The sequence below is a fragment of the Oncorhynchus tshawytscha genome, linkage group LG28 (genome assembly GCF_018296145.1).
Source record: "Oncorhynchus tshawytscha isolate Ot180627B linkage group LG28, Otsh_v2.0, whole genome shotgun sequence".
NCBI classification, from domain to species: domain Eukaryota; kingdom Metazoa; phylum Chordata; class Actinopteri; order Salmoniformes; family Salmonidae; genus Oncorhynchus; species Oncorhynchus tshawytscha.
In genome coordinates this window covers 32,173,713-32,200,026 of record NC_056456.1, presented here as the reverse complement: position 1 = coordinate 32,200,026, position 26,314 = coordinate 32,173,713, and the positions used below count along the sequence as shown (strand labels likewise).

Genomic DNA, 26,314 nt, shown 5'->3' with positions numbered 1-26,314 from the left:
TGCCCTTTGTGCCGTTGTCTGTGCCCAATAATGTGTGTACCATGTTTTGTGCTGCTACCATATGGTGTTGCTACCATGCTATGTTGTTGTCTTAAGTCTCTCGCCGTGGTGTGTGTTTTGTCCTATATTTTTAAAATCGCAACCCCTGTCCCCGCAGGAGGCCTTTTGCCTTTTGGTAGGCTGTCATTGTAAATAAGAATCTGTTCTTAACTGACTTGCTTAGTTAAATAAATAAAATAATGCCTTGCGTTGTTCTCAGAGCCCTATTATGGTTGTCAGTGATTTCCGCAGTTTCAATAAAAAAGTCCAGCTTCTAAAATTCAGACATTTGCGTAGTTAATTACAATGAGCTCCATGGGGCAAAGTCAACCTGAAATGGCGAGTTGGTGTGACTAGGAGTTCAGTGAAATGGTGAATTGGTGTGACTAGGAGTTCAGTGAAATGGTGAGTTGGTGTGACTAGGAGTGACTGAGTTCAGTGCATGCGCGCCATCACAGCTAAAACGCTGTCATGGAAAAGAGCCGGTACTTTTGAACAGCAATTTACTTCATGAGAAAAATCATTCCTTCCCCTGCAGATCAAAGGCTGATCTGTCAGAAGCCAGAGGCCAGATCAATTATCTCCGTCCTCCATTTCCACTGTCCCGCTACTTACCAGCTGATTAGTCCAGACAAATCTGCCCAATTCAAAAGGCTAAGGGGCTATCAAGCAGCCAACTATTTCTCTCTTTCTCACTTACTAGTACCCCCCGTCACTCTAACCCTTATTTTACCCCCTCTCTCACTCCCTCCATCTCTCCAGAAGCTTGTATTTAAAAAAATGTCACCCAGTAAAAATTCCTGCTGGCCACTGGTCCCTGAAAGTCACACAGCTGTGCTGGATAGGAAGTCGGTTCCCAAGACGCTGGCTTGCCAGATTTGCAAGAAGAATCCCTGTAGAAAATGAGCAGGAAGTCCCCTATATGGAGAAACTCAACCCAGCCAAGATTGAAGTTCAAAGAAAGGCAGCGTTTTTTGCTCCATCGGGAATGTCCTTGAATTGAGCATACCCTACCCTGGCTGCGGCGGAGTGACTACAGACAAGCGAGAGTGCTTGTGCAAGCTCTTTCAGTGATAACAGATTGTGTCCTCAGAGTCATTAAAATGTCTGCCATCCTCCCTGTCAGAGATAAGGAAAGACCCATTCAGTCACCCAGCCATAGATTAAGAGGCCAATTCACAGGCTGTCACTCAAGCGTGGCAGTCAGTGGCTTGTCAAAAGGTCCTTAAAATGGGGGGGAAAATTATGTCATGGCAGAATGAAAAGCAAAGAGAAACACAAATTCATAAAGTTTTTTTCTATATAACCACAATTTAAAGTGATTTCCATATTCATGATAAAATGGGAAAGCATTGTGAGAATTCACAACCACATCTATTAAATGTCACAGGACGAGCAAGTGACTGCGACAGAAGACAGTCTGTTTACGACAAAAATGGCGTTAATAAAAAAAAGAAACTAGTCACTCAGTGCCACAGAAAGCACTTAAACTAGCCAAAACATCCAGTGGGATTCATGCGTGTGGTCGCCTCAATGTTATGAAGCAATGGAAGACCTAGAAAGGAGGTGGGGCTGGACAATATGAATAAAGAATAAATAATGATCATCTTTCAGAGCAGTGGAAATGCACACAAGCTCATAGTAACATGACCAACTAACTGTGTGTGATGATTTCTTAGTGGTCCCAATGAGCAAAGGTAACAACAGTCAGCCTTGACTTATGCCTCACCAGCTTCTCTCTGAAGACCATCTGTCTGAGCCACTTGAAGTCCAGCGGTTTGAAGGCAGAGAAGACGAAGAGCGAGTCCTTCTCATATCGCTCAGGCTTCTGGATGGCCCCCTCGGGGTAGGTGATACGCATGGTGGTCTTGGTGCCCACGTCCTTGCCAAAACCAGTCACCGGAGCCTCGTTCAACCTGCGGTTGGAGAAGAAGCGCTATGTGGGCGAATAGAGTACCACAGTATGAGTCATAATACCCATAAAACCTAGCAATCAAACAAATCGTTTTTCTACCATTCATTTTTCCCATAGGGGATTTTAGAAACACTTAAAATAATGGCTGTTTCATGTAGGTTTACCCTGGCGTGACGTTTTGAGAACCGTGTAAATCTCTCTAGGACAACATGACTTTTATCAATATATTTGCCTGTATTTATCCCCCAAAAATGAAATGCTAATTAGCTGCTAATGTGGCTATCATAAATAACTACAAATGCCATGATGATCTGGACGAGACTGCCAAATCAAGGCAAAGGTAAGAATCTCTGGTTTAACTATCTAATAACTAAATTTAGTAATGAATTAGGTCGGCTAAATTTCTTTAAATTGACAATTCCGTGAACAGTCTCTTGATAGTTTTAAATTGACACAATACCATCAGCAAAGATGACGTGCGGGAGCTTGCTGTGATTTGTAGTCTTGAATGTTGTCTACTTTGATGCTAATTAGCATTTTAGAATCTGAGCGTAAATAGAGCCAAATATATTAAAGTTACCTTGTCCGAGAGATTTACAAGGTTATCAAAACATCACGCCAGTGTAAGCCTACACAAAACACAACCCTGATTTGAAATGTTTCCAAAATTCCCTATGGGGAAAATGAATGGTGGAAAAACGATTGGAACCATTCCGTTTGATCGCAGGTTTTATGGGTATTATGACAGCTTTACTGTGGGGCTCTATACATTGTGTGTTGACATCATAACAAGACTGGGGACTTGAGAATTTAGTTTCACTCCCTCTCAAATATGACAACAATTTTTGCCAATCAAAACAATAAATGGTCATTTAGCTTCTATTTAGTTTCATTCTGATACTGGGCTTGCCAACAAATGCCCAGTACCCTTCATGGTGTACTGATAAAACAGTAGGTTTACACTCATGTCAATCTAACCCCTAACCTAAGTCAAACAACATTAACAAGCTTCAGAGTTCAGGAGGAATCGACAATAAGCAGGATGTAATCACATCAAATTCAGTTTTTTGGGAATTTTAACGTTTGTGCTTTTCTTATAACTAATTTCTGTCTTCTATTCATGCGCTGATCTAATAACCAATTTCTGTGTTCACGCAAGTGACTGACTGAATGAATCCTCACTCATCAGTATCTGCGATTTGTCAGTACTTGTTTTGAGAAAGAAAGATCTCAGTGTCAAGGTCTTAGCTTAAAGAGAAGAAGCCTTATGAGGTTTTGGTCTGTCACATGTTATGAACCAGTATTGGTGGGTCACATGAATGAAACAAAATGGTAATGATTAATTAAGCTAAATCACAAATATAACTTGTATTATGTACAGCAGTCTCGTCCAGATCATCATGGCATAAGACAACTGCTGGGACTGCCCAAGCAGAGCTCCTGATTGATTGGGGCGGCAGGTAGCCTAGTGGTTAGAACATTGGGCCAGTAAACGAAAGGTTGCTGGATCGAATCCATGAGCTGACAAGGTAAAAAATCTGTTGTTCTGGCCCTGAACAAGGCAGTTAGCCCACTGTTCCCCAGTAGGCTGTCATTGTAAATAAGAATTTGTTCTTAACTGACTTGCCTAGTTAAAAGATTAAATAAAATAAAATTGAAGTGAGGTGCTTTGGTTGGAACCTCTCCAGCGTGCTGACAAACATTGATTTAGGATTGACTTTGAGTGTCCCTGTGTAAGAATTTCAACAAGGACTTCATATTTTTCTTTACCCCTGGAACTGGCATCGCGTTGCCCTTACATTAGTAAAGACTCACCTCACCACAATGTCGTAATCATCGATTCGGGAGCCCAGAGACTTATTAGCCAGGATACCACCATTGCCCACGATAATGCATCTTTTACAAATTAAACTGGAAGAGAAGAATGTCTGGCCAGTTAGAATGTTTGAAAAGAGAAAGAATGTGTTTAAGTGCTAGTATGTACAGTTGAAGTCAGAAGTTTACACACTTAGGTTGGAGTCATTAAAACTCATTTTTCAACCACTCCACAAATTTCTTGTTAACAAACTATCGTTTTGGCAAGTCGGTTGGGACATCTACTTTGTGCATGACACAAGTGATTTTTCAAACAATTGTTTACAGACAGATTGTTTCACTTATAATTCACTGTATCACAATCTCAGTGGGTCAGAAGTTTACATACACTAAGTTGACTGTGCCTTTAAACAGCTTGGAAAATTCCAGAAAAATATGTCATGGCTTAAAAAGCTTCTGATAGGCTAATTGACATCATTTGAGTCAATTGGAGGTGTACCTGTGGATGTATTTCAAGGCCTACCTTCAAACTCAGTGCCTCTTTGCTTGACATCATGGGAAATTCAAAAGAAATCAGCAAAGACCTCAGGAAAAAAAATGTGCACCTCCACAAATCTGGGAGCAATTTCCAAACGCCTGAAGGAACCACGTTCGTCTGTACAAACAATAGTATGCAAGTATAGACACCATGGGACCACGCAGCCGCCATACCGCTCAGGAAGGAGACGCGTTCTGTCTCCTAGAGATGAACGTACTTCGGTGCGAAAAGTGCAAATAATCCCAGAACAGCAGCAAAGGACCTTCTGAAGATGCTACGGAGGAAACAGGTACAAAAGTATCTATATCCACAGTAAAACAAGTCCTATAATCAACATAACCTGAAAGGCTGCTCAGCAAGGAAGAAGCCAATGCTCAAAAACCGCCACAAAAAAAGCCAGACTACGGTTTGCAACTGCACATGGGGACAAACATAGAACTGTTTGCCCATAATGACCATCGTTATGTTCGGAGGAAAAAGGGGGATGCTTGCAAGCCGAAGAACACCATCCCAACCGTGAAGCACAGGGGTGGCAGCATCATGTTGTGGGGGTGCTTTGCTGCAGGAGGGACTGGTCCACTTCACAAAATAGATGGCATCATGAGGTAGGAAAATTATGTGGATATATTGAAGCAACATCCCAAGATATCAGTCAGGAAGTTAAAGGTTGGTCGCAAATGGGTCTTCCACATGGACAATGACCCCCAGCAAATGTCCAAAGTTGTGGCAAAATGGCTTAAGGACAACAAAGTCAAGGTATTAGAGTGGCCATCACAAAGCACTGACCTCAATCCAATAGAAAATTTGTGGGCAGAACTGAAAATGCGTGTGCAAGCAAGGAGGCCTACCAACCTGACTCAGTTACACCAGCGCTGTCAGGAGGAATGGGCCAAAATTCACCCAACTTATTGTGGGAAGCTTGTGGAAGGCTACCCGAAATGTTTGACCCAAGTTAAACAATTTAAAGGCAATGCTACCAAATTGAGCGTATGTAAACTTCTGACCCACTGAGAATGTGATGAAAGAAATAAAAGCTGAAATATATCACTCTACTATTATTCTGACATTTCACATTCTTAAAATAAAGTGGTGATCCTAACTGACCAAACAGGGAATGTTTACTAGGATTAAATGTCAGGAATGGTGAAAAACTGAGTTTAAATGTATTTGGCTAAGGTGTAAACTTCCGACTTCAACACTGCGTTTGTGTGTGAGAGAGTTTTACTTCGTTCCTGTGGTAATTACCTGTCAACGTCTTGACCCAGCCCATAGTTCTTTGTGGCAGTTAGAATAATGTCTATGATTGTTTCTGAAAAAAATAGAGTTTAGATATCAACTACAATGAATTATTATTGCTAGTTCACAGACAAAAATAATAATGAAAAGGATTAATAGCTCCTCTTCAATAAACAACTGTCGAGAACTTCAACTCCCAGAAAATGCTGTAGCAGGCTAGGTGGTCCTTGGGAGAGTTGGAGGTCTGGAGAAGAGAACATCCCCCACATTTATTCAATTACAGATAATGATAAGCCACAGGCTAGGTGACTAACGTTGTAAAAGACATATATCAGAAGTCTTACGTTGTTGTAAGACATATTGGTCTTCGCCCCCACAGCCCACTAGCACCTCTTGGCTCTTTGCTTCTCATATTAGTCATAGATCTACCATGGCCAGATTATTGGGAGATCTACACTACTGGTCAAACATTTTAGAACACCTACTCATTTAAGGTTTTTTCTGAATGTTTTACTATTTTCTACATTGTAAAATAATAGTAAAGACATCAAAACTATAAAATAACATAGAATCATGTAGTAACTAAAAAAAAAAAAGTGTTAAATCCAAATACATTTGATATATTTGAGATTCTTCAAAGTAGCCATTCTTTGACTTGATGACAGCTTTGCACACTCTTGGCATTGTCTCAACCAGCTTCATGAGCTATGATAAACCTGGCTCTCATGAGGACCGCCTCCAACTCAATCATCAAGTTTGCACACGACACAACAGTAGTAGGCTTGATAACCAACGATGACGAGACAGTTTACAGGGAGGAGGTGAGGGATCTGGGAGTGTGGTGCCTGGAAAATAACCGCTATCTCAACATCAACAAAACAAAGGAGATGATCGTGGACTTCAGGAAACAGCAGAGGGTGCACCCCCCTATATACAGGACTGCAGTGGAGAAGGTGGAAAGCTTCAAGTTTCGTACACATCACTGACAAACTGAAATGGACCACCCACAGTGTGGGTGGTAGGGAGGCTAAAGAAATGTGAGTATCACCTAAAACCCTTTACAGATGCACAATTGAAAGCACCCTGTCGGCTGCATCACCGCCCGGTGCAACCGCAAGGCTCTCCAGAAGGTGGTGTCGTCTGCCCAACGCATTACCGGGGGCAAACTACCCGCCCTCCAGGACACCTACAACACCCAATGTCACAGGAAGGCCAAAAAGATCATCAAGGACATCAACCACCTGAGCCACTGCCTGTTCACCCCACTATCATCCAGAAGGCGAGGTCAGTACAGGTGCATCAAAGCTGGGGCCGAGAGACTGAAAAACAGCTTCTATCTCAAGGCCATCAGACTGTTACACAGCCATCACTAGCACATTAGAGACGGCCTATAGGCATAAACCAGAGATCACTGGCCACTGTAAGGAATGGAACACTAGTCACTTTAATAATGTTTACATATCTGGCATTACTCATGTCATATGTATATACAGAATTCTATACTATTCTACATTATCTTAACCACTTAATGTTTACATATCTGGCATTACTCATCAAGGCAAAGGGTGGCTATTTGAAGAATCTCAAATGTTATTTGATTTGTTTAACACTTTGTTACTACATGATTCCATATAGTGTTGATGTATTCACTATTATTCTACAATGTAGAAAATAGTAAAAATTTAAAAAACTCTTGAATGAATAGGTGTTTTAAAACTTTATACTAGTAGTGTATATCTTTTGTCCAAAAAGGTAATATTTGAAAGTATCACTCATGACCAAAAGTATGTGGAGACCTGCTCGTTGAACAGCTCATTCCAAAATCATGGGCATTAATATGGAGTGGATCCCCCATTTGCTGCTGTAACAGCCTCCACTCTTCTGGGAAGGCTTTCCACTCGATGTTGGAACATTGCTGCGGGGACTTGCTTCCATTCAACCACAAGAGCATTAATGAGGTCGGCACATGTCTCATTCGGCGTTCCAATTCATCCCAAAGGTGTTCGGTGGGGATGAAGTCATTGTTCTGTGCAGGCCAGTCAAGTTCTTCAACACTGATCTTAAACTATTTCTGTATGGACCTCACTTTGTGCACGGGGGCATTGCCATGCTGAAAAAGGAAAGGGCCGTCCCCAAACTGTTGCCATAAAGTTGGAAGCACAGAATTGTCTAGAATATCATTGTATGCTGTAGCATTAAGATTTCCCTTCACTGGAACTAAGGGACCTAGCCTGAACCATGAAAAACATCCCCAGACCATTATTCCTCCACTACCAAACTTTACAATTGGCACTATGCATTGGGGCAGGTAGCGTTCTCCTGGCATCCGCCAAACCGTTGGACTGCCAGATGGTGAAGCATGATTCATCACTCCAGAGAACAGGCAAGCTGTACACCACTCCAGCCGACGACTAGCATTGAGCATGGTGATCATAGACTTGTGTGCTCTGCCATGGAAACCCATTTCATGAAGCTCCAGACGGACAGCTCTTGTGCTGACGTTGCTTCCAGAGGCAGTTTGGACCTCGGTAGTGAGTGTTGCAACCGAGAAGAGATGATTTTTACATGCTGTGTGCTTCAACACTCTGTGGTCCTGTCTGCGAGGCTGCGTGGCCTACCACTTGGTGGCTGAGCCGTTGTTGCTCCTAGACGTTTCAATTTCACAATAACAGCACTTACATTTGACTGGGGCAGCTCTAGCAGGGCAGAAATTTGACTTACTGACTTGTTAGAAAGGTGGCATCCTATGACAAATCTGGCATTACTTTCAACATGACGGTGCCAAGTTGAAAGTAACTGAGCTCTTCAGTAAGGCCATTCTACTGCCAACGTTTGTCTATGAGATTGCATGGCTGTGTGCTCGATTTTATACACTCGTCAGCAACGGTTGTGGCTGAAATAGCCGAATCCACTCAGTTGAAAGGGTGTCCACATACTTTTGTATATATAGTGTATAATCAAATTTAAGCATCTACATGGGTCTCTTGCAAGAGTAATGCAGCAGGCTTACAGCTTTATCCCTCTAATGATTAAAAAGCAGAAAAAGAGCAGCAGCCCATTGTTTGGACAAGGTGTCGATGTCCGGCATCAAGCATCACCTCGGGTAGCAAAAACAGAGGACCAGACCACACCCGACCCGAGGGGGTGCGAAATCGCAGAAGGGAAGTTTTCTTCAAGGGGGGAGACATGACGGCTAATTGTTATTAGCGACTAGGATAAACACTTTAGCCAAGTATGTCTGGGCAGCAGCTCAGACAAATAACCATCGCCTTGACGTACACGGTTCTGCTGATGAAAATCTTCAGCGGAAATATGGAAGAAGGACTGGAGGTCTCTAATTATGCTACAGCATGCAGCTATAGAGCAGAGTAGACAAAAGGTAAAGGGAAACACCGGAGACTGGTCAGTCTAACATTAATACATCGTCAATGCTTATGAATCACTTGGGATTGGCAAAGAGCATAATTGTAGAAAGGTCAGAAATATCTCAACTTTATCAAACTATACATTCTAGGTGCATTGTGGTCTGGTCAGTTGGTCTAGGCCAGCGGTCCCCGGCCCGGTGATTGGGAAAGCCTGGTCTAGGCCAGCGGTCCCCGGCCCGGTGATTGGGAAAGCCTGGTCTAGGCCAGCGGTCCCCGGCCCGGTGATTGGGAAAGCCTGGTCTAGGCAATCCAAAAGCTTAGCTCCGATGCACATGGGGATATCCTTGGTTTGTCTATATGACAGTCAGAGGCTTAGACATGACTAGCTAAAGTCAAGGGGTACAAAAAGGAGAATAATTCAAATGGACTTTGAATGGGAAGGTATCTTAAACAGGGTGACTCTGTAGCAATAATTGAGCTATTCCCTTTATGCAACTAAATTGATACTTAAATGTATATAAATAATATTTTAACATAAGTTACATTTAAAAAGAATCAGGGCTAGGTTTTATTTGACCGTATTATCCTGAATGAACTAGCCCCATCCAAAAGATGTCATGAGCCATGTTAATGTAACATGGCAGGGAATATTAGCTTAAACTGACATTTCCCTAAACAAAAAAGCTAAACAAATGAATAATTAATTGGGCGTTGGGGGAGGGCATGAAATAGGGGTACCTGAAATGTGGTGGTCTTGAAATTGGGGTCCCTGGGGGGGAAATGGTTAGGAACCCCTTGCTTTAGGTGGTAAAAAAGGTCCCTTTAAAAAATGCTCCCCATGCTGGCTTATAGCATGATGGAGGGGCTTTCACCTGCATAAAGTCTAGCGAACAAGACTGTTTCAGGTAAACATCCGTGGCAGCTTGGCAGCAAAAAAATCTAAAATAAAATGTTTATTTTCATGCTTAACATTTTGTAGGGATTCTAATTTGGAATCCTTTGTGGAGTGCTATTCAAGATCCACACGTATTCTCTCCATACAAAGACAAGGGAAACAGTACTGCAGTCACCATCCGTGGAGAAAACAGAAATGAAATGAAATGCATAGATTCTTGTCAGTCTTTTGGCAGTCAGTGAGCTACCTAACCCCAAATTGAGACATGACTACTTCACAGTCGAGGAAAGAACGGTAGGTAGCCTAGCGGTTAAGAGTGTGGGTCAAGAAACCGGAAGGATGTTGGTTCGAATCCCCGAGCCAACTAGCTGAAACATCTGTCAATGTGCCCTTGAGCAAGGCACTTAACCCTAATTGCTCCTGTAAGTCACTCTGGATAAGAGCGTCTGATAAATTATTATTATGTTAAGTAGCTTTATAGTTTAATGCATTTCGCCATACATTTAGAATGGGTGTTGAAGTTGGAAAATGCCATAGAAGTTTGTAGAAGTTCAGAGAAACTGAAAACTGCTGTCTCACTATCCAGATGTTGCCGTAGCAAGAAATGTCCTGTAGTATTCATGCATCCCATTCTCATCCTCTACCCTGCCCCCCACCCCAGGTAATGGCACGGTCAGAGGCAGTGTGTAGAGACATCAGAGAGCATGACAGGAGCAGAATTAGACCAAGTATGCCAGGAGGGCTGTTCTGCCAGCTCGATCACCAAGACTAAAGATGTGCTAACTGACACGTGGTGATAAGGATGGTAGAGCCCTGGCACACTCTTCTCTTTAGCTTACCTATCCAGCTCAAACCACAATCCATACACAGTTCCAAAACCACAATGACAAGTTACTGACACATCCATTGACATCAATGAGATACATGGATGGGTGGGGGCATAGTGATTTACAGGAGAAATTAGGGTTAAGTGCCTTGCTCAAGGGGGCATAATCCAATTTGTGCACATTAGACACGCAATGTGTCTTACCTTGTGTTTTGAATCCAAATGGAGGTAAGTAACTGCTGACTTTGGCCAGACGCTTGAAGTTCCGGTCGAGAAACATGGGAGCTGGCTTCATGAACCTGAGAGAACAGCAGAGAGAGGAACGGGAGAGATTATATTTTAGAGGATTTGTCTGTTCAACCATGTGCAGGTCAGGAGGACTAAAGTTAAACAATATAGGCCTACTTTTGTGTTGTGTTGACTTAGTTGCGCCCTCTCATTTCCAGATGCATAGTTCAAAAGCCAGCCAAACCCTTGTCCTATTCCAGATAACGTGCCGTGAGAGATCCACCACAGATAACGTGCCGTGAGAGATCCACCACAGATAACGTGCCGTGTTAATCAAGTTAGATTGACACTCGTCAATGAGCAACGGAGTTAACCTGAACGCCCATGCAGGGGTGAGTGAGTGAGGGATCAAGCAGAGAACATGTGTCTGGGGGTACACCACAATGTCTCGCAGGACACAAGTTTTTTTCTAAAAGCGTTTCATCTCTCATTCTCCCCGAGAAGGAAGTGGCCCCCACTCATCTCTGCCGTGACCCCTAGGGCTCTGGTGTGAATGTCCTGCCAGGAGTTAAAGACACTGGACCGTAAGAGGAGACGCTTGTTCCACTCATCAATCTAACAACGTCATCCCACTTTTCCGCTTCGCCCCGTTCCCCAAACCAATCCTGCACACACACAGAGCAAAACGGTCTGGCTCAAGGGAGGAAAAGACATAACACAGGGGAGAAAGAGAACAAGCCTCCTGCATGTACCCCCATTGACAAAGTTTTTTTCCCAGGAAAAGGTCTAAATCATTCTTGACGCATAGTTTGGGTATACGTGTCCTGACGATGTATTGATGTGTTTTTCTGTCCCAGATGATTTGGGGCCTGGCTGTTTTGAGGAAGGGGCCTGGCCGTTTTACTCGAGAGGGAGTGTTGATTGGTAATCTGTGCAGAAACAGTTGGCGCACTAGAAAAGTATTCCAACACCAACCTAGTTAGTTACAAGTATACAGACTGGGGTTTGATGTAGCAAACAACAAAAATCATCCTTTGAAGATTTTAAAACATTTTTAGACTCCAGGAAAATGTGCCATGACATTACAAACCCACTTCCCCTGCCCTCGGAGGCTTCAAATAAAACAAATTGCGTTTGGCATACTCGCAGAAGCTGTGACTGTTAAGGGTACACGGCACATTTAAGCATTTCCACCCCCGGCCCCTGGCTGTGACGACCCCCCTTTGATAAAGCCCTCCTCTCAAATCAGAAGTAGCCACTTCCCCCGGTCAGGCCCCTCGGACCTGGGCTGTACGTGCTGCTTCTGGAAGTGTGGCCGGACGATGGATGTCTGTTTTTATGACCTGCTGTCTCGCTGGGGAGAGCACAGGGGTTGTCGTTTAACAAGCCTGCAGCTCCAATGCTCCACTTTTACAGCTTGCAGTGAAGGTTTTCACAACAAGCTCGCAGACTGGCATTTAAACAGAGGGGGATAACAAGGACATTACTGGTCCTAGGATGGTTCATGTCAGACACTATTCTTGCGGAGAAATTATTTGTATGATTAGTTGCTATTTTTTTTTAAGTGAGTTTGATAAAATGTTGATTACATTTGTGATTCTAGTCAGAAAATGTTGTATGAAATGCAATATTAATTACATGATAAACCCATTTTAAGTACTTACCTTCCTAATAAGAACAATTAATTTGGCCTCACATGAAAACTTAACGCTCCACAAGAGATCCTAATTATATGTCTATACAACACCGGTAGCTTCTCAGTTTAAACTGACAATAACAAGACATTCTCTACAACTCACAGGTCCGGGGCACAAACCACAACATGTCCTCCACATCTGAAGGAAGAACTCAGAGTGGCTTAACTAACCCCTAGTGGGGCTGTGTTTACAGCCATGGGCCATTTTAACCAACCTCTAGTTATGGCTGCCCACAGTTTACAGTTTAGAAAACACTCATATCCCGACCAATTAGGGTTAAGTGCCTTGCTCAACAGCACATTGACATATTTTTCACCTAGTCTGCTAGGGGATTTGAACCCGCAACATTTAGTTTTCTGCCCCAATGATCTTAACCGCTAGGCTACCTGCCGCCAGTTAAGTGCGACAAGTCAAGCGGAAGATGGCTAACACCAAAGGAATCCGAGTCCGCTATCAGATTACCAGACTTCACTTCCTACTAAGCGTGTCTGAAATCAATGACCAAACATGTTTAACAAGAGCCACTTTTCAACTTCCCAAAATGTTACACTTCCCCCAAACTCCTTAATTGCACTTGAGGCACAAGTTGTACCAGTGTCAGAGGGGATAAAATAAAATAAAAAAAGTCAGTCATGTCTGACTCTCCATCTCTCTCAATCTCTCTCCTCACATCACCTGACAGAGAAGTAGACCCTTGCCAAAACAAACCGCAATTCATCAACATGTGGCTACAGGGGCCCAGCCGCGGTATAAATAACTGGGACAGTCACGAGTCTCCTCGTCCATGGACAGACAGGGATCTGGTCTGCTTGTCTTAAAGAGAGAGGGCTCCCAAAACGTGAGGCCAGGGCACATTGTGCTCATTTCCTCTCACTGGGGGCCATATTTTCATAACCGCTCCGCTCAAGTTCACCGCCAACACTTGATTTAGGGCTCCAATACAAACAGTTTGGCGTGAGGGGAGGTGTTGAAAATATTGTATTCCGTGGGGCAGGGCCTTTTGGAAGAGAACAAACAAGGAGGATGGAGGGGGTGGGGTCTCACTTCAGGAGGTTGAGGGGGTGGGGTTTATCTGGTCAAGTTAACAACTGTCAGTGTATATACTTTGTTTCTACTACAGATTAAATCATTCATGTGAAATTCAGTTTGCCAAGAAGAAAAAGTAGGCAACGTTTTTACATGAATCATCAACTTATTTGGTCATGAGAGAGTGAGACCAAAACATGGATTGAGATGTGACATACAGAGCTGGGGATGCCACTCATGTAAGTGGGCTGACAGGGAAGCAAAGTGGACTAGAAGAGGTAGCCATTTGCTTATTTAGAATCTGTGGTTGCACATGTCATGCATGAACGAACCAGACATTTAGCTTTTTCACACATGGCACTCAAACTAACAGGACATCTAACAGACACACAACTTTGTCACTATAAGTCATTAATTGTACTAACTGAATTGTGTTACTGATGTGAATGTGGTAATAATCAATGCTGTCCCAGCGGGGGCTGTTTGTAGGGAACTTTGAACCGACACGTGTGGCTGATTAGAGGAAGTCGTTGGGAGACATTGTTAACACACAGCCTCGTAGTTGGACATTGTTAACACACAGCCTCGTAGTTGGACATTGTTAACACACAGCCTCGTAGTTGGACGGGCCTGAAAACCGCACGGCTTCTTCTTTAACGACTGCTGTAATTTAGCAGCGCCCCAACGTAGCTCGCCCAAAGTTAGGATTACTATCTGACTCCAGAGAAAAGGCCTAAGACTATTTGTGTAACATACCATGATGATCCCTTTTTGGTTTCCGTATGAGAGTCATAGTTAACCATACAAATATGTTGTTTCAGAAAGAATAAGAAACACAAAATACAAGAAATATCCTGTCATTGCTGGTATTCTTCATTATTCAAAACTGTCTAACCCAATTGAAGCATTCTGTGCAACTACTAGCTGTTTTTTTGAAGACTATGTATGCATCATCACAGCATCATTGTACATTATGTTAAGATGGAGTCGCCATCTTCCACATTTAGGGGCAGCTGAGGAAAAATGCCCTGGGCCATTGTTCTGCTATGTTCAACATGCCCCTTTACTAGCCAGACCTGCTAAGCACTCATGAGACAATGACCCATGGCTGGAGAGGAGACGGTTTTGGGATGGCATCAAAGGCCCAGTGACATCATGGAGGGCCGTTGAGTGTTCCGTGAAGGAAGATCTGATGAGTCATGCCCTACTGGACAGGAAGTCATTGCCCCTCGGACAAAAGGCTAATTTCTGGCATCCATTTCAAATGGGGTAGGACAGGGCTACGCTCTCCCAACAGAGATGCTTTTGTGTTCGGAAAGCTGATGAGGACATGGCATAGTGCAAGGTTCCTCAGCTGGCAGCCCGATTCTATTTGTATTCCCACGCATAATAGAGAGATATCTGTGATCGTATACAAATGTAAGCAAGGCCTGAAATTACATTTCAGTCAAATATTATATCCATTTGGGCTTCTTGCGGTCAATTTGCAGTCTACAAATGATTTGTAATTATGTTCCAGCCCCCTGACCATCTGCCCACAGCTGAATGTAGTTGATCCTGGTATAGTGTGTGTAGTGAGGATATAAATTAATGACTAAAAAGATTGTGTGGGAATGTGGGGGCTTTTATTCCTGAGTTGATCCCCGTAGGCCATGCTGGCTGGAGTAATGTCATAACGTCTCTAGGGGTGCACCTCAATAGCTTAGAGTTGCTGCCTCTCCTGAACTCCTCTCCTTCAATGGCACTAAACTGATATAAAACATTTGGCTTCACCTGACCAGTTTTTTTCAGCAGTGCAAAGTACAAAGGAATGGAGACAAGGAGCGGAATCCTCTTAAGATTCAACATGCACCCAAAAACTTTAAATCAAACCCTGGAGAGAGTTTCTCACTTTGGATAGATGGCAGTCATCTTGGCAGCTGCGTAGCCTGGCTTGCACACTCCTTCGCTGAGGTTGCCATACTTGTACGCCAATTCTGCTGACCTGCAAATGTCACCAAGAGGGAAGGACAAAAGGTTATTAGATGAGACTGAGAACAACATGACCAGATAACACTGCACTTCCACACAATCCAATTTAGACAAAGATCTCCCAGGAAGAAATACCTAAAAATAGTTTGAGAAGATGTGGAGAGGAGAAAATAAAAAACATGTTCCCTTTAGCCCATCCCATGCCTGTCCTATCCTATTTAGAGGTCATGTAGGACGAGAGAGATCACGTTCTAACACTCCACTCCTCCAGTATTGACCTCCTCATTACTATCATGCTCATGAATTAACCGCTATATGGCACGTGACTAGTTCAAATAAACAGGGGGGCTGCACTATGGGATGCCTATCCGTCACACATAGGGAGTGTTGATGAGATGGGGGCATGGCAGGGTGAAGGGGGGTGCGTGCCCATGGACAGGCTACAGCTGGATTGGACTGGAGTCTCTTTGCTAACGGGCTATCTTTGCTAGGTCAGAGGAAGTGATCAGTTGGTGACCACTGCTGTAGGCAGTTGTAATAGCAGGTCCAGATGATGAGAACCAGCAACTTCTCCTGAAGTTGTGCCTATAGAGAGTGTCTTCAGAAAGTATTCACATCCCTTCACTTTTTCCATTTTGTTGTGTTACAGCCTGAATTTAAAATAGATTCAATGTTGATGCTTTATCAATGGCCTACACACAATTCCCCATAATGTAGAAGTTAAATTATGTTTTTAGAATCTTTACAAATGAATTAAAAAGGTAAAGCTGAAATGTCTTGAGCCAATAAGTATTCAACCCTTTTGTTATGGCCTAAATAAGTTCAGGAGTAAACATGTTGTTAAGTCACATAATAAGTTGCATGGAGTCACTGTGTGTAATAGTGTTTAACATGATTTTTGAATGACTACCTCATCTCTGTACCCCACACATACAGATAATTGTAAGGTCCGTCAGTCAAGCAGTGAATTTCAAACACATTTTTTTCAATCACAAAGACCAAGGAGGTTTTCCAATGCCACCTATTGGTAAAAATAAAAAGCTGACATTGAATATCCCTTTGAGCATGGTGAAGTTATTAATTACACTTTGGATGTTGTATCAATACACCCAGTCACTACAAAGATACAGGCGTCCTTCCTAACTCAGGAAGGAAACCGCTCAGGGATTTCACAATGAGGTCAATGGTGACTTTAAAATAGTTAGAGTTTAATGGCTGTGATAGGAGAAAACAGAGGATGGATCAACAACATTGTAGATACTCCACAATACAAACCTAATTGACAGAGAGGGAAAAGGAAGCCTGTACATAATTTAAAAAAATCCAAAACATGCATCCTGTTTGAAACAAGGCATTAAATTAATACAGCACAAATAATGGCAAAGCAATTAACATTTTGTATTCTGGGCAAAAAGTTGTTTGTGGCAAATCTAATACAACACATTACAGAGTACCACTCACAATATTTCAAGCATAGTGGTGGCTGCATCATGTTATGGGTATGATTGTAATGGACTGGGGAATTTTTCAGGATAAAAATAAAACGGAATGGAGCTAAGCACGGGCAAAATCCCAGAGAAAAACCTGGTTCAGTCGGCTTTCCACCAGACACTGGGAGATGAATTCACCTTTCAGCAGGACAATAACCTAAAACACAAGGCTAAATCTACACTGGAGTTGCTTACCAAAAAAAGACAGTGGCCGAGTTACGGTTTACATAAATCTATGGCAAGACCTGAATTTGTGGTCTGGCAATGATCAACGACCAGATTGACAGGGCTTGAAGAATTTTGAAAATAATAAATGGGCGGCAGGTAGCCTAGTGGTTAGAGCGTTGGGACAGTAACCGAAAGGTTGCTAGATCGAATCCCCGAGCTGACAAGGTAAAAATCTGACGTTCTGCCCCTGAACAAGGCCACTGTTCCTAGGCCGTCATTGTAAATAAGAATGTGTTCATAACTGACTTGCCTAGTTCAATAAACGTTAAAACATATATATTTTTGCACAATCCAGGTGCAGATAGCCCTTAGAAACTTACCCAGAAAGACTCACAGCTGTAATCGATCTACAAAGTATTGACTTCTGTAAATTTGAATACTCATGGTGGAGGGGTGATGAGAATTTACGTTTACAGTGGGAGCATCAACACACAGACATGCCAACAAAATACAATTACTCAAGTTTGCATATAAGCCATACCAACACCTATTTATCTAAACACACATCGACATTTATTAGTCATATAGGGATTGATGAGTGGTTATAATAATTCGACCCAGCATAATTGCTTGGTGTAAAGTTGGCAAAAATAATTCAAATTAATTATGTTTATTTGAATTGACTAGCGATGCAAATGAGATTAATAGGCCACAATACTAATATTCAGGCAACTAGTTCCAGTTCAGTTTCTGATTTGTTAAAACTGAATTTAGCCCATTAAGATCAGACAACTAGCATATGCATCTGCTAAATTAGCATATTTAGCATCTGCTACAACTATCAAATGGAGATGAAAGATATTTCCCTTTGGGTTTAAAATGACATTTTACTTTACAAAATGTAATTTTACTTACAACTTTGCATCCAGCTTCAGCAGAAAGCCCTGCTTATCATACACTATAAAGAAAGAAAGAGACAGAAAAGGGGTAAGAAAACTGAAATGAACAAACAGGATTCAAAATGGCTTGTGAACCAAGACTCATCCCATTGACGAAGACAGAGTGATCATCCATCCTCATCTTGAACATAGTCAACTATCAGTGTCATAGCCATAGTTGTATGTCTCTGGCCAAGTAAACAGCCTGTGGATTTTCATAAAGAAAAGAAAGCAAAGTAAAACACTCTGTTGAAAGCAGGTTAGAGCTCTTCGCAGCCGGTCAAACAAGCGGGGGTTAGGGAAAGCCAAAAACATTCCGTCATGTCTCAAGTCAAACAGCAGTTGTGGTTCACCTATGGAGGAGGACCGTGTGGGGTCGGTCCATAGGTGCCGTTTCCAGCCTCATCGGCATTCAGGCTTTTTTAGTAGCGAAGGGGAAAGAAGCGAAAGCCTAACGTCTTTAAAAAGATCTACCTGCTTTTTTCTGCTTGGACAAGAGAAAACAGTTAACAGCTTAGTAATAGTGTCCTTCAACAGGGAAATCAATTCCGCAAGACAGTTATTTGAATTCCACTTCAGTCCGTTTGTGTACATATGTATCCATCATTGTGACCTGGATGCATCTCGGCATGACGCCAATAGACTACGAGGCATGCCGACTTAGTTCATATATCATTCTATGAAAGTGTTAGGTCAACACAATGCCCCAGGTCTCTGGAACCTACTACTACTGAACTATTTCCATTGATCTGTGAAACACAGTGAACACGTGTTACTAGTGAATCTCTACTAGCTACTACAGCCTGCAATTATCCAGACCGTCACCATTACTCATAACTGAACAGCATCTTCTGATGAAGCCAGTAAATACTGAATATCTGTGACAGAGTAAACATGTAAGGACATCAATTACATAAATGACCCCTCATCAAAATAACACAATAAGCAAAGGGGGAGAAAGGGAAGCAGTTCTCAGCGCTCCTGTGGTTGCACTGTGCCTTCAGAGGGATGCTAGAGGAGAGAAGAGGAGGAGGCTGCCTTGAAAGATGGGCCATGGGTTTTAATGCAGCAGCTATGAGTGTGTGGTTGCACTGTGCCTTCAGAGGGATGCTAGAGGAGAGAAGAGAAGGAGGCTGCCTTGAAAGATGGGCCATGGGTTTTAATGCAGCAGCTATGAGTGTGTGTGTGTATCATGTGTGTGGAAGGAAGCGCGTCGTAGCCGGAGCTGAGCAGAGGAAGCAGCAGGACCCTGCCTGTATCATAAACCTCGGCCACTGAAACCACCTAGTACCAGACACCCTTTAGACTCTTTGTCACTGTTTAACCTTTGACTTGATGCGCCTTTTTAAAAGGCTGATATAGAGCTGCTGTTCTATGCTCAACAACAGAGGGAGCTGTTGCATCATTCAATGGAGTGACATGAATGATTCAGCTGTGCTTTATTTGCTCCATTCACATTGGGATGATCAAACCAACTGAAACCCCACGGACACCAGTGCCGTCCGGTGTGTGGTTGTTGACTTGGTTCAAAAGGTTGAAGAGAAACAGAGTCACATTTGCCAGTCACACTCATTTCTCTCACCATGCCAATGGGACACATTTCAAAAACAGTTTGGGAGTTTGTCCAATAGCCCTTTCCAGGGAAAGGGAGCCAAGCATGGGACCTTTGTAAAAATCAGTGGTCAGCGACAGAGCCTTGCAGGGAGTCTGGCCCGGCACCATGTCCCACCCTGTAGCACTTGCCATCTGTCAAAGATCTGATTTACTGATAGTTTCATCATAAATTACACCTTTAACCTTTGAAAACATAACTTGTAAATGGGATGATGTCGACCGCAGAGAAGCTGTCTCTGCAAGAAACAAAATAGTGTAGGATTATCTTTGTGAGAAGCATGAACATCTTCTAGATGAGGAACCCCCCAACCTGGCCGGTGGGGTGTGATGTGTTCCAGGAGGAACATGGAGCTGTATTATTAAAGAGGGAGGGGGAAGGTTTGTACCTGAGCCTACTATTTGTCCCACGGTGAGAGCAACGTCCTCTTCCAACTCTGAAACACAAAAAGGGTCAGTTAGGCCCGGTCCGGTGGGGTTAACCACAGCAACCAGTGTCCGCAGCCCGATAGGTTAAGGCAGGAAATGTGCACAAGACACAAATCCCTAATACCACAGAGGCCAATGAGGAAGAGGTTAGTGACGTTAGTAGCCCAAGGTTCCATTAAAAACCAAGAGTCAGAATCCCCCAAATCAAGATGCCTACCCACTGTGCTGGTAATCATCTACGAAATGCACATTTACGATTATTTTAGTATTTGTGGTTGTGGTTTCTGAAAGGTACCAGCAAAGACCACAGTACATGAGTGAATGAGTAAATTCTGGTCAGAAAACAAGAGAGGATCAAATGCAAGGTTTCTGTTGTTAGTGGAAAGTTGTTATTCCAAAGTGAGCCCCTAAGCAGCCCGGTTGCACCACTTTCCCACCACCACTCAATGTAAAGGGGGCTAGAGCCTCAGTCTACCTGTGGTGCTTTGACCTTTAGTCGGGACTATGAGAGTGGACTCCGAATCAATCTCTGCAAACAGAAGGGTTAGAGAGGACATCAGATGAGACAGAATGTCCACTCAGCAACTGAGACCGAGAGGGCTGGACAGGAAGAATAGGCCTGGGAGTCAGGTAGAGCAGACAAGGACAAACCAGCACAAACAGTCAGATAGAAAACTCAATAACAGAGACGCATCTTATTGACCGTATTGTTTCTTTGCCAAACAAAGTATTTTCAAGACAGAGGCGGCTACTCCTACAATCTATTAGACTTTTAGGCAGGTTGAACTGGCCCATTACAGAATGCTGGACTCATAAATGCAACTGTTGCCCATCGGGCGGGTAAGGCACTGCAGACCCACCCTGACCTGTGAATCCCCCTGCTCCGTTCACAAATGTTGTTTGTTATCTTTACCAGTTGGCAACAGATCCACATTTCCTTTACATATTTGTCTTTTTAATTTGTATTTCAAAGAGATACAAAAAAGAAGAGTGAACTCTTGCATAACGAAAGCTCAAGTTCAAACAGAACCATCCCAGGTCTTCAAAAGCAACAAAATGTTCCTCAATCAAAATAAGCAGAGGACAGCTGTCGTGTTCTTTTATCTAACTGCTGATGATTAAACCCAACCAACAGGCCTCTGCTGAACAATGAGAAGGAAGACATACTGCAGTCTGTGTGAACATAAAAGCAGAGCAGGGGGCAAAGGGATTCTAGGCCGGCAAACACTGGGTTGTTTGGTACTATCCTTTTATTTAAGTGGAGATTGCACTAAAACTGACATTTTAAAACTTAAAAACTATCCCTCAGTGGTGCAACAAGTCGGTGTTAACACATGAAATACTAAATTAGGAAGTTATCTAACTGTATAGCCTAGCGTGCTTGCTGCCTTGCCCAAATTAAAACCTAAGTCATGGGTAAGGCATCATCACAGGAGCCAGTCTACCACAAGAGAGTGATGCTCCAAACATAGCAGTTTGAAATCCTTTGGCGGGCCACATAAGCCCAAACTGTGTAAAAAAAATCTATCTATCCACTACATAACCAAAAGTATATGGACACCTGCTTGTCGAACATTCATTCCAAAATCATGGGCATTAATATGGAGTTGGTCCCCCCTTTGCTGCTATAACAGCCTCCACTCTTTCCACTAGATGTTGGAACATTACTGAGGGGACTTACTTCCAGCCACAAGTGCATTAGTGAGGTCGGGCGATTAGGCCTGGCTCGCAGTCAGCATTCCAATTCATCCCAAAGGTGTTCGATGGGGTTGAGGTCAGGGCTCTGTGCAGGCCAGTCATGTTCTTCCACACCGATCAACAAACCATTTCTGTATGGACCTTGCTTTGTGAACGGGGGCATTGTCATGCTGAAACAGGAACTTCCCCAAACGGTTGGAAACACAAAATAGTCTAGAATGTCATTGTATGCTGTAGCGGTAAGATTTCCCTTCACTGGGACTAAGGGGCCTAGCCCGAACCATAAAAAACAGCCCAAGGCCATTATTTCCCCTCCACCAAACTTTACAGTTGGCACTATGCATTCGGTCAGGTAGCGTTCTCTTGGCATCTGCCAAACCCCGATTTGTCTGTTGGACTGCCTGATGGTGAAGTGTGATTCATTACTCCAGAGAACACGTTTCCACTGCCCCCAGAGTCCAATGGAGGCGAGCTTTCCACCACTCCAGCAGAAGCTTGGCATTGCGAATTGTAATCTTAGGCTTGTGCCAGGCTGCGAGGCCATGGAAACCCATTTCATGAAGCGCCCAACGAACAGTTCATGTGCTAACGTTGCGTCCAAAAGCAGTTTGGAATTTCGGTAGTAAGTGTTGCAACTGAGGACAAAACTAGTTAAGCGGTTGTTGTTCCTAGACATTTCCACTTCACAATAACAGCACTTACAGTTGACCGTGGCAGCTCTAGCAAGGCAGACATTTAACAAACAGACTTGTTGGAAAGGTGGCATCCTATGACGGTGCCACGTTGAAATTCACGGAGCTCTGTGGAGAATGCACGGCTGTGTGCTCGATTTTATAGCCGAATCCACTCATTTGAAGGGGTGTCTACATACTTGTGTATATAATTATTGTATAAAAATTAAATAAAAATTCAGAATGGAAAATTATCGTGTCGACTTAAAACAACTAAAACCAGATAAAGGGAGTAGAAACATAATGGACCAATATTAAATAATAACATTGTTGAGAAGAAAAATAAATACACCTACAAAATAAAAGCTAAACAGTCAGGAAGAATGGAAAATTCCAAAAACAATTCAGCAGTATTGATTTTGTTACTATGTTTGAGCATAAGAACACAGCATTAGCCATGGCAAAATGCATAGAATTGCAGGAAATTAGCTTAACTGCAAAATTCCCTCACTTCTATTGAAAAATGTGAAGAATTGCAGAATATTGGCTTAAAAACGCAAAAATGTCTCTATACCACCAAGATGGGAGCCTCTACAATTTAGCCGCACCGACCACGCCATGGCCGTCGAATCCCCTCATGTCTTGCGGCCAAAGTGGCCATTGTGCCCTTGGGCTGAATATAGTAATTATAATTCCCTTCTCCCAGCTGCCTGCTCCGTAGCACCTCTGACTCACATGGCTCTCTCAGATATCTCAAAACTTATTAGCCAATGTACTTCACGTAACCACGTCCTTCTCATAGTCAGTCATCACAGGTCTGACGGAGGCTACTAGTGGTCGCATATTGGAGAAATGTCCACGTTTACTTTGTCAGCCAACAAGATCAGTATTGAACAGCAAAATAACTAGCCTGTCAATCTACTATCCCCTTAGAATGGGTAAACTTTTGTACTATTAGTCAGCTTGTCATTCTGTGTGAGAAATACAAAATCAAAAACTGTCTCTGGGACAGTTGTGGGACAACAGATAGTTATTTTTGAAAGTGGTTGTATTAACTTGTAAAAGCAATGAGGCTGAAGTAACAGATCAGAACTTTAAGCTTAAAATGTGAATAAATTAAGTAATTTCTTAACATAATAAGAGCAACAATGATCACATGGCAGTAGTCTAGAAGCGCAAATGTTTCAAAATATAAAAGGGAAAATACCATTCTCCAAAGCACAAATGCGAGCAGTTTCATATGACAGTGATTCAAATATCCTTTAGAAGTGTTTAAATAACTAGCAATGGTTGTTAATATGACAGACTCAAATATCATTGGGAAGTGTTTAAACAGGGAAGATGTAAATTATACAACTAGCATGGGATGTTAATGACAGGGATTGTGTCGTTGGAAAGAAAGTTGAGAACATGAGATAAATACTGGTTTCAATGGCATAAGAGGAAGAGGTTATGAAATAATCCCCTTAACATTCCTATGGTCGGAACACGGTAAGACATGCCTCATAAAATTACCCTCCAAAAAACATCCAGGTTAAAAAAATTACGTTTTATGGTTCAAAAGTTTTCAAATCTTGACTGCCTCCGCTCAGATTGCGGTGGGTGGTGTTGTGGTGTGCAACAGGCACTGGACTTTGTCCTATCTGAGCGAACAGTGCCTCGAGTATGACAGAATCAAGCCGTTAGACATTAATATGAATGATCCTACATTATATATATATAAAATCTGTTTGTCAAACATGTCAAACATGACTGCCGTTTAGACTATATACAGTGCTTTCAGGAAGTATGCATACCCCTTGACTTATTCCACATTTTGTTGTGTTACAATCTTAATTTAAAAAAATAATAATCTCACCCATGTGTACACAATAACCCATAATGACAAAGTGAAAACACACATCTATATATAAACTCAAAAAACAAAGAAAAGTCCTCACTGTCAACTGCGTTTCTTTTCAGCAAACTTAACATGTGTAAATATTTCTATGAACATAAGAATCAACAACTGAGCCACGTCTATGGAACTTGTTCAGTTTATGTCTAACAGAAATGGAATAATGTGTCCCTGAACAAAGAGGGGGGGGGTCAAAATCAAAAGTAACAGTCAGTATCTGGTGTGGCAACCAGCTGCATTAAGTATTGCAGTGCATCTCCTCCTCATGAACTGCACCAGATTTGCCTGTTCTTGCTGTGAGACGTTGCCGCACTCTTCCACCAAGCACCTGCAAGTTCCCAGACATTTCTGGGGGGAATGGCCCTAGCCCTCACCCTCCGATCCAATAGGTCCCAGACGTGCTCAATGGGATTGAGATCCGGGCTCGTCGCTGGCCATGGTAGAACACTGACATTCCTGTCTTGCAGGAAATCACGCACAGAACGAGCAGTATGGCTGGTGGCATTTTCAAGCTGGAGTGTCATGTCAGGATGAGCCTGCAGGAAGGGTACAACATGAGGGAGGTGGTCTTCCCTGTAACGCACAGTGTTGATATTGCCTGCAATGACAACAAGCTCAGTCCGATGATGCTGTGACACACAGCCCCAGATCATGAAGGACCCTCCACCTCGAACCCGCTCCAGAGTACAGGCTCATTCCTTCGACGATAAACGCGAATCCGACCATCACCCCTGGTGAGACAAAACCGCGACTCGTCAGTGAAGAGCACTTTTTGCCAGGCCTGTCCGGTCCAGCGACGGTGGGTTTGTGCCGATAGGAGATGCAGGTCCTCACCAGACCTTACAACAGGCCTACAAGCCCTCAGTCCAGCCTCTCTCAGACTATTGCGGACAGTCTGAGCACTGATGGAGGGATTGTGTGTTCCTGGTGTAACTCGGCCAGTTGTTGCCATCCTGTACCTGTCCCACAGGTGTGATGTTCGGATGTACCGTTCCTGTGCAGGTGTTGTTACACATGGTTTGCCACTGCGAGGACGATCCATCCTGTCTCCTTGTAGTGCTGTCTTAGGCGTCTCACAGTACGGACATTGCAATTTAATGCCCTAGCCACATCTGCAGTCATCATGCCTCCTTGCAGCATGTCTAAGACACGTTCATGCAGACGAGCAAGGACCCTGGGCATCTTTCTTTTGGTGTTTTTCAGAGTCAGTAGAAAGGCCTCTTTAGTGTCCTAAGTTTTCATTACTGTGACCTTAATTGTCTGTAAGCTGTCAGTGTATTAACGACCATTCCACAGGTGCATGTTCATTAATTGTTTAGGGTTCATTGAACGAGCATGGGAAACAGTGTTTAAACCATTTACAATGAAGATCTGTCAAGTTGGTTGTTGATCATTGTTAGACAGCCATTTTTAAGTCTTGCCATAGATTTTTAAACCAATTTAAGTCAAAACTATAACTAGGCCACTCAGGAACATTTGATATCATCTTGGTAAGCAACTTTAATGTATATTTGGCCTTGTGTTTTAGCTTATTGTCCTTCTGAAAGGTAAATGCTAAATGACTAAAATGGCGAAAAAGAGCCAGACACTCTTATTAAAAGCATCTTACAGTAGTGAGTGCATACATTGTGATACTTTTTTGTACTGGTCCCCCGTGGGAATCGAACAACACTGGCTTTGCAAGCGCCTTGCTCTATCAACTGAGCCACACAGGACTACAGCGCCTGTTGGAAAGCAGGCAACTAAGTTCTCTCGGATTTTGCCAGTGCTTGGCTCGATTTCGTTTCTTTGTATCCTAAAGAAACTCCCTAGGCCTTGCCGATGACAAGCATACCCATAACATGATGCAACTACCACGACG

General features: G+C 43.0%; 1 protein-coding gene across 4 annotated transcripts in view; it reads right to left on the bottom strand.

Moving 5' to 3' along the window:
• The window catches only part of st3gal3b (ST3 beta-galactoside alpha-2,3-sialyltransferase 3b), a 79,905-nt gene that overhangs the window by 25,382 nt on the left and 28,209 nt on the right, over positions 1 to 26,314 (bottom strand). For 2 of the 4 annotated variants that reach the window (XM_042308280.1, XM_024391917.2), the window contains 8 exons: positions 20,663 to 20,716; positions 20,148 to 20,195; positions 18,125 to 18,167; positions 15,472 to 15,564; positions 10,834 to 10,928; positions 5,553 to 5,616; positions 3,770 to 3,865; positions 1,769 to 1,955 (listed from right to left, as the gene is read on the bottom strand). In XM_042308280.1, coding sequence (XP_042164214.1) covers positions 1,769 to 1,955; positions 3,770 to 3,865; positions 5,553 to 5,616; positions 10,834 to 10,928; positions 15,472 to 15,564; positions 18,125 to 18,167; positions 20,148 to 20,195; positions 20,663 to 20,716 — 680 coding nt within the window. The remainder of the gene's footprint in view (positions 1 to 1,768; positions 1,956 to 3,769; positions 3,866 to 5,552; positions 5,617 to 10,833; positions 10,929 to 15,471; positions 15,565 to 18,124; positions 18,168 to 20,147; positions 20,196 to 20,662; positions 20,717 to 26,314) is intronic. The other 2 variants (XM_024391919.2, XM_024391920.2) reach the window with 2 other exon arrangements.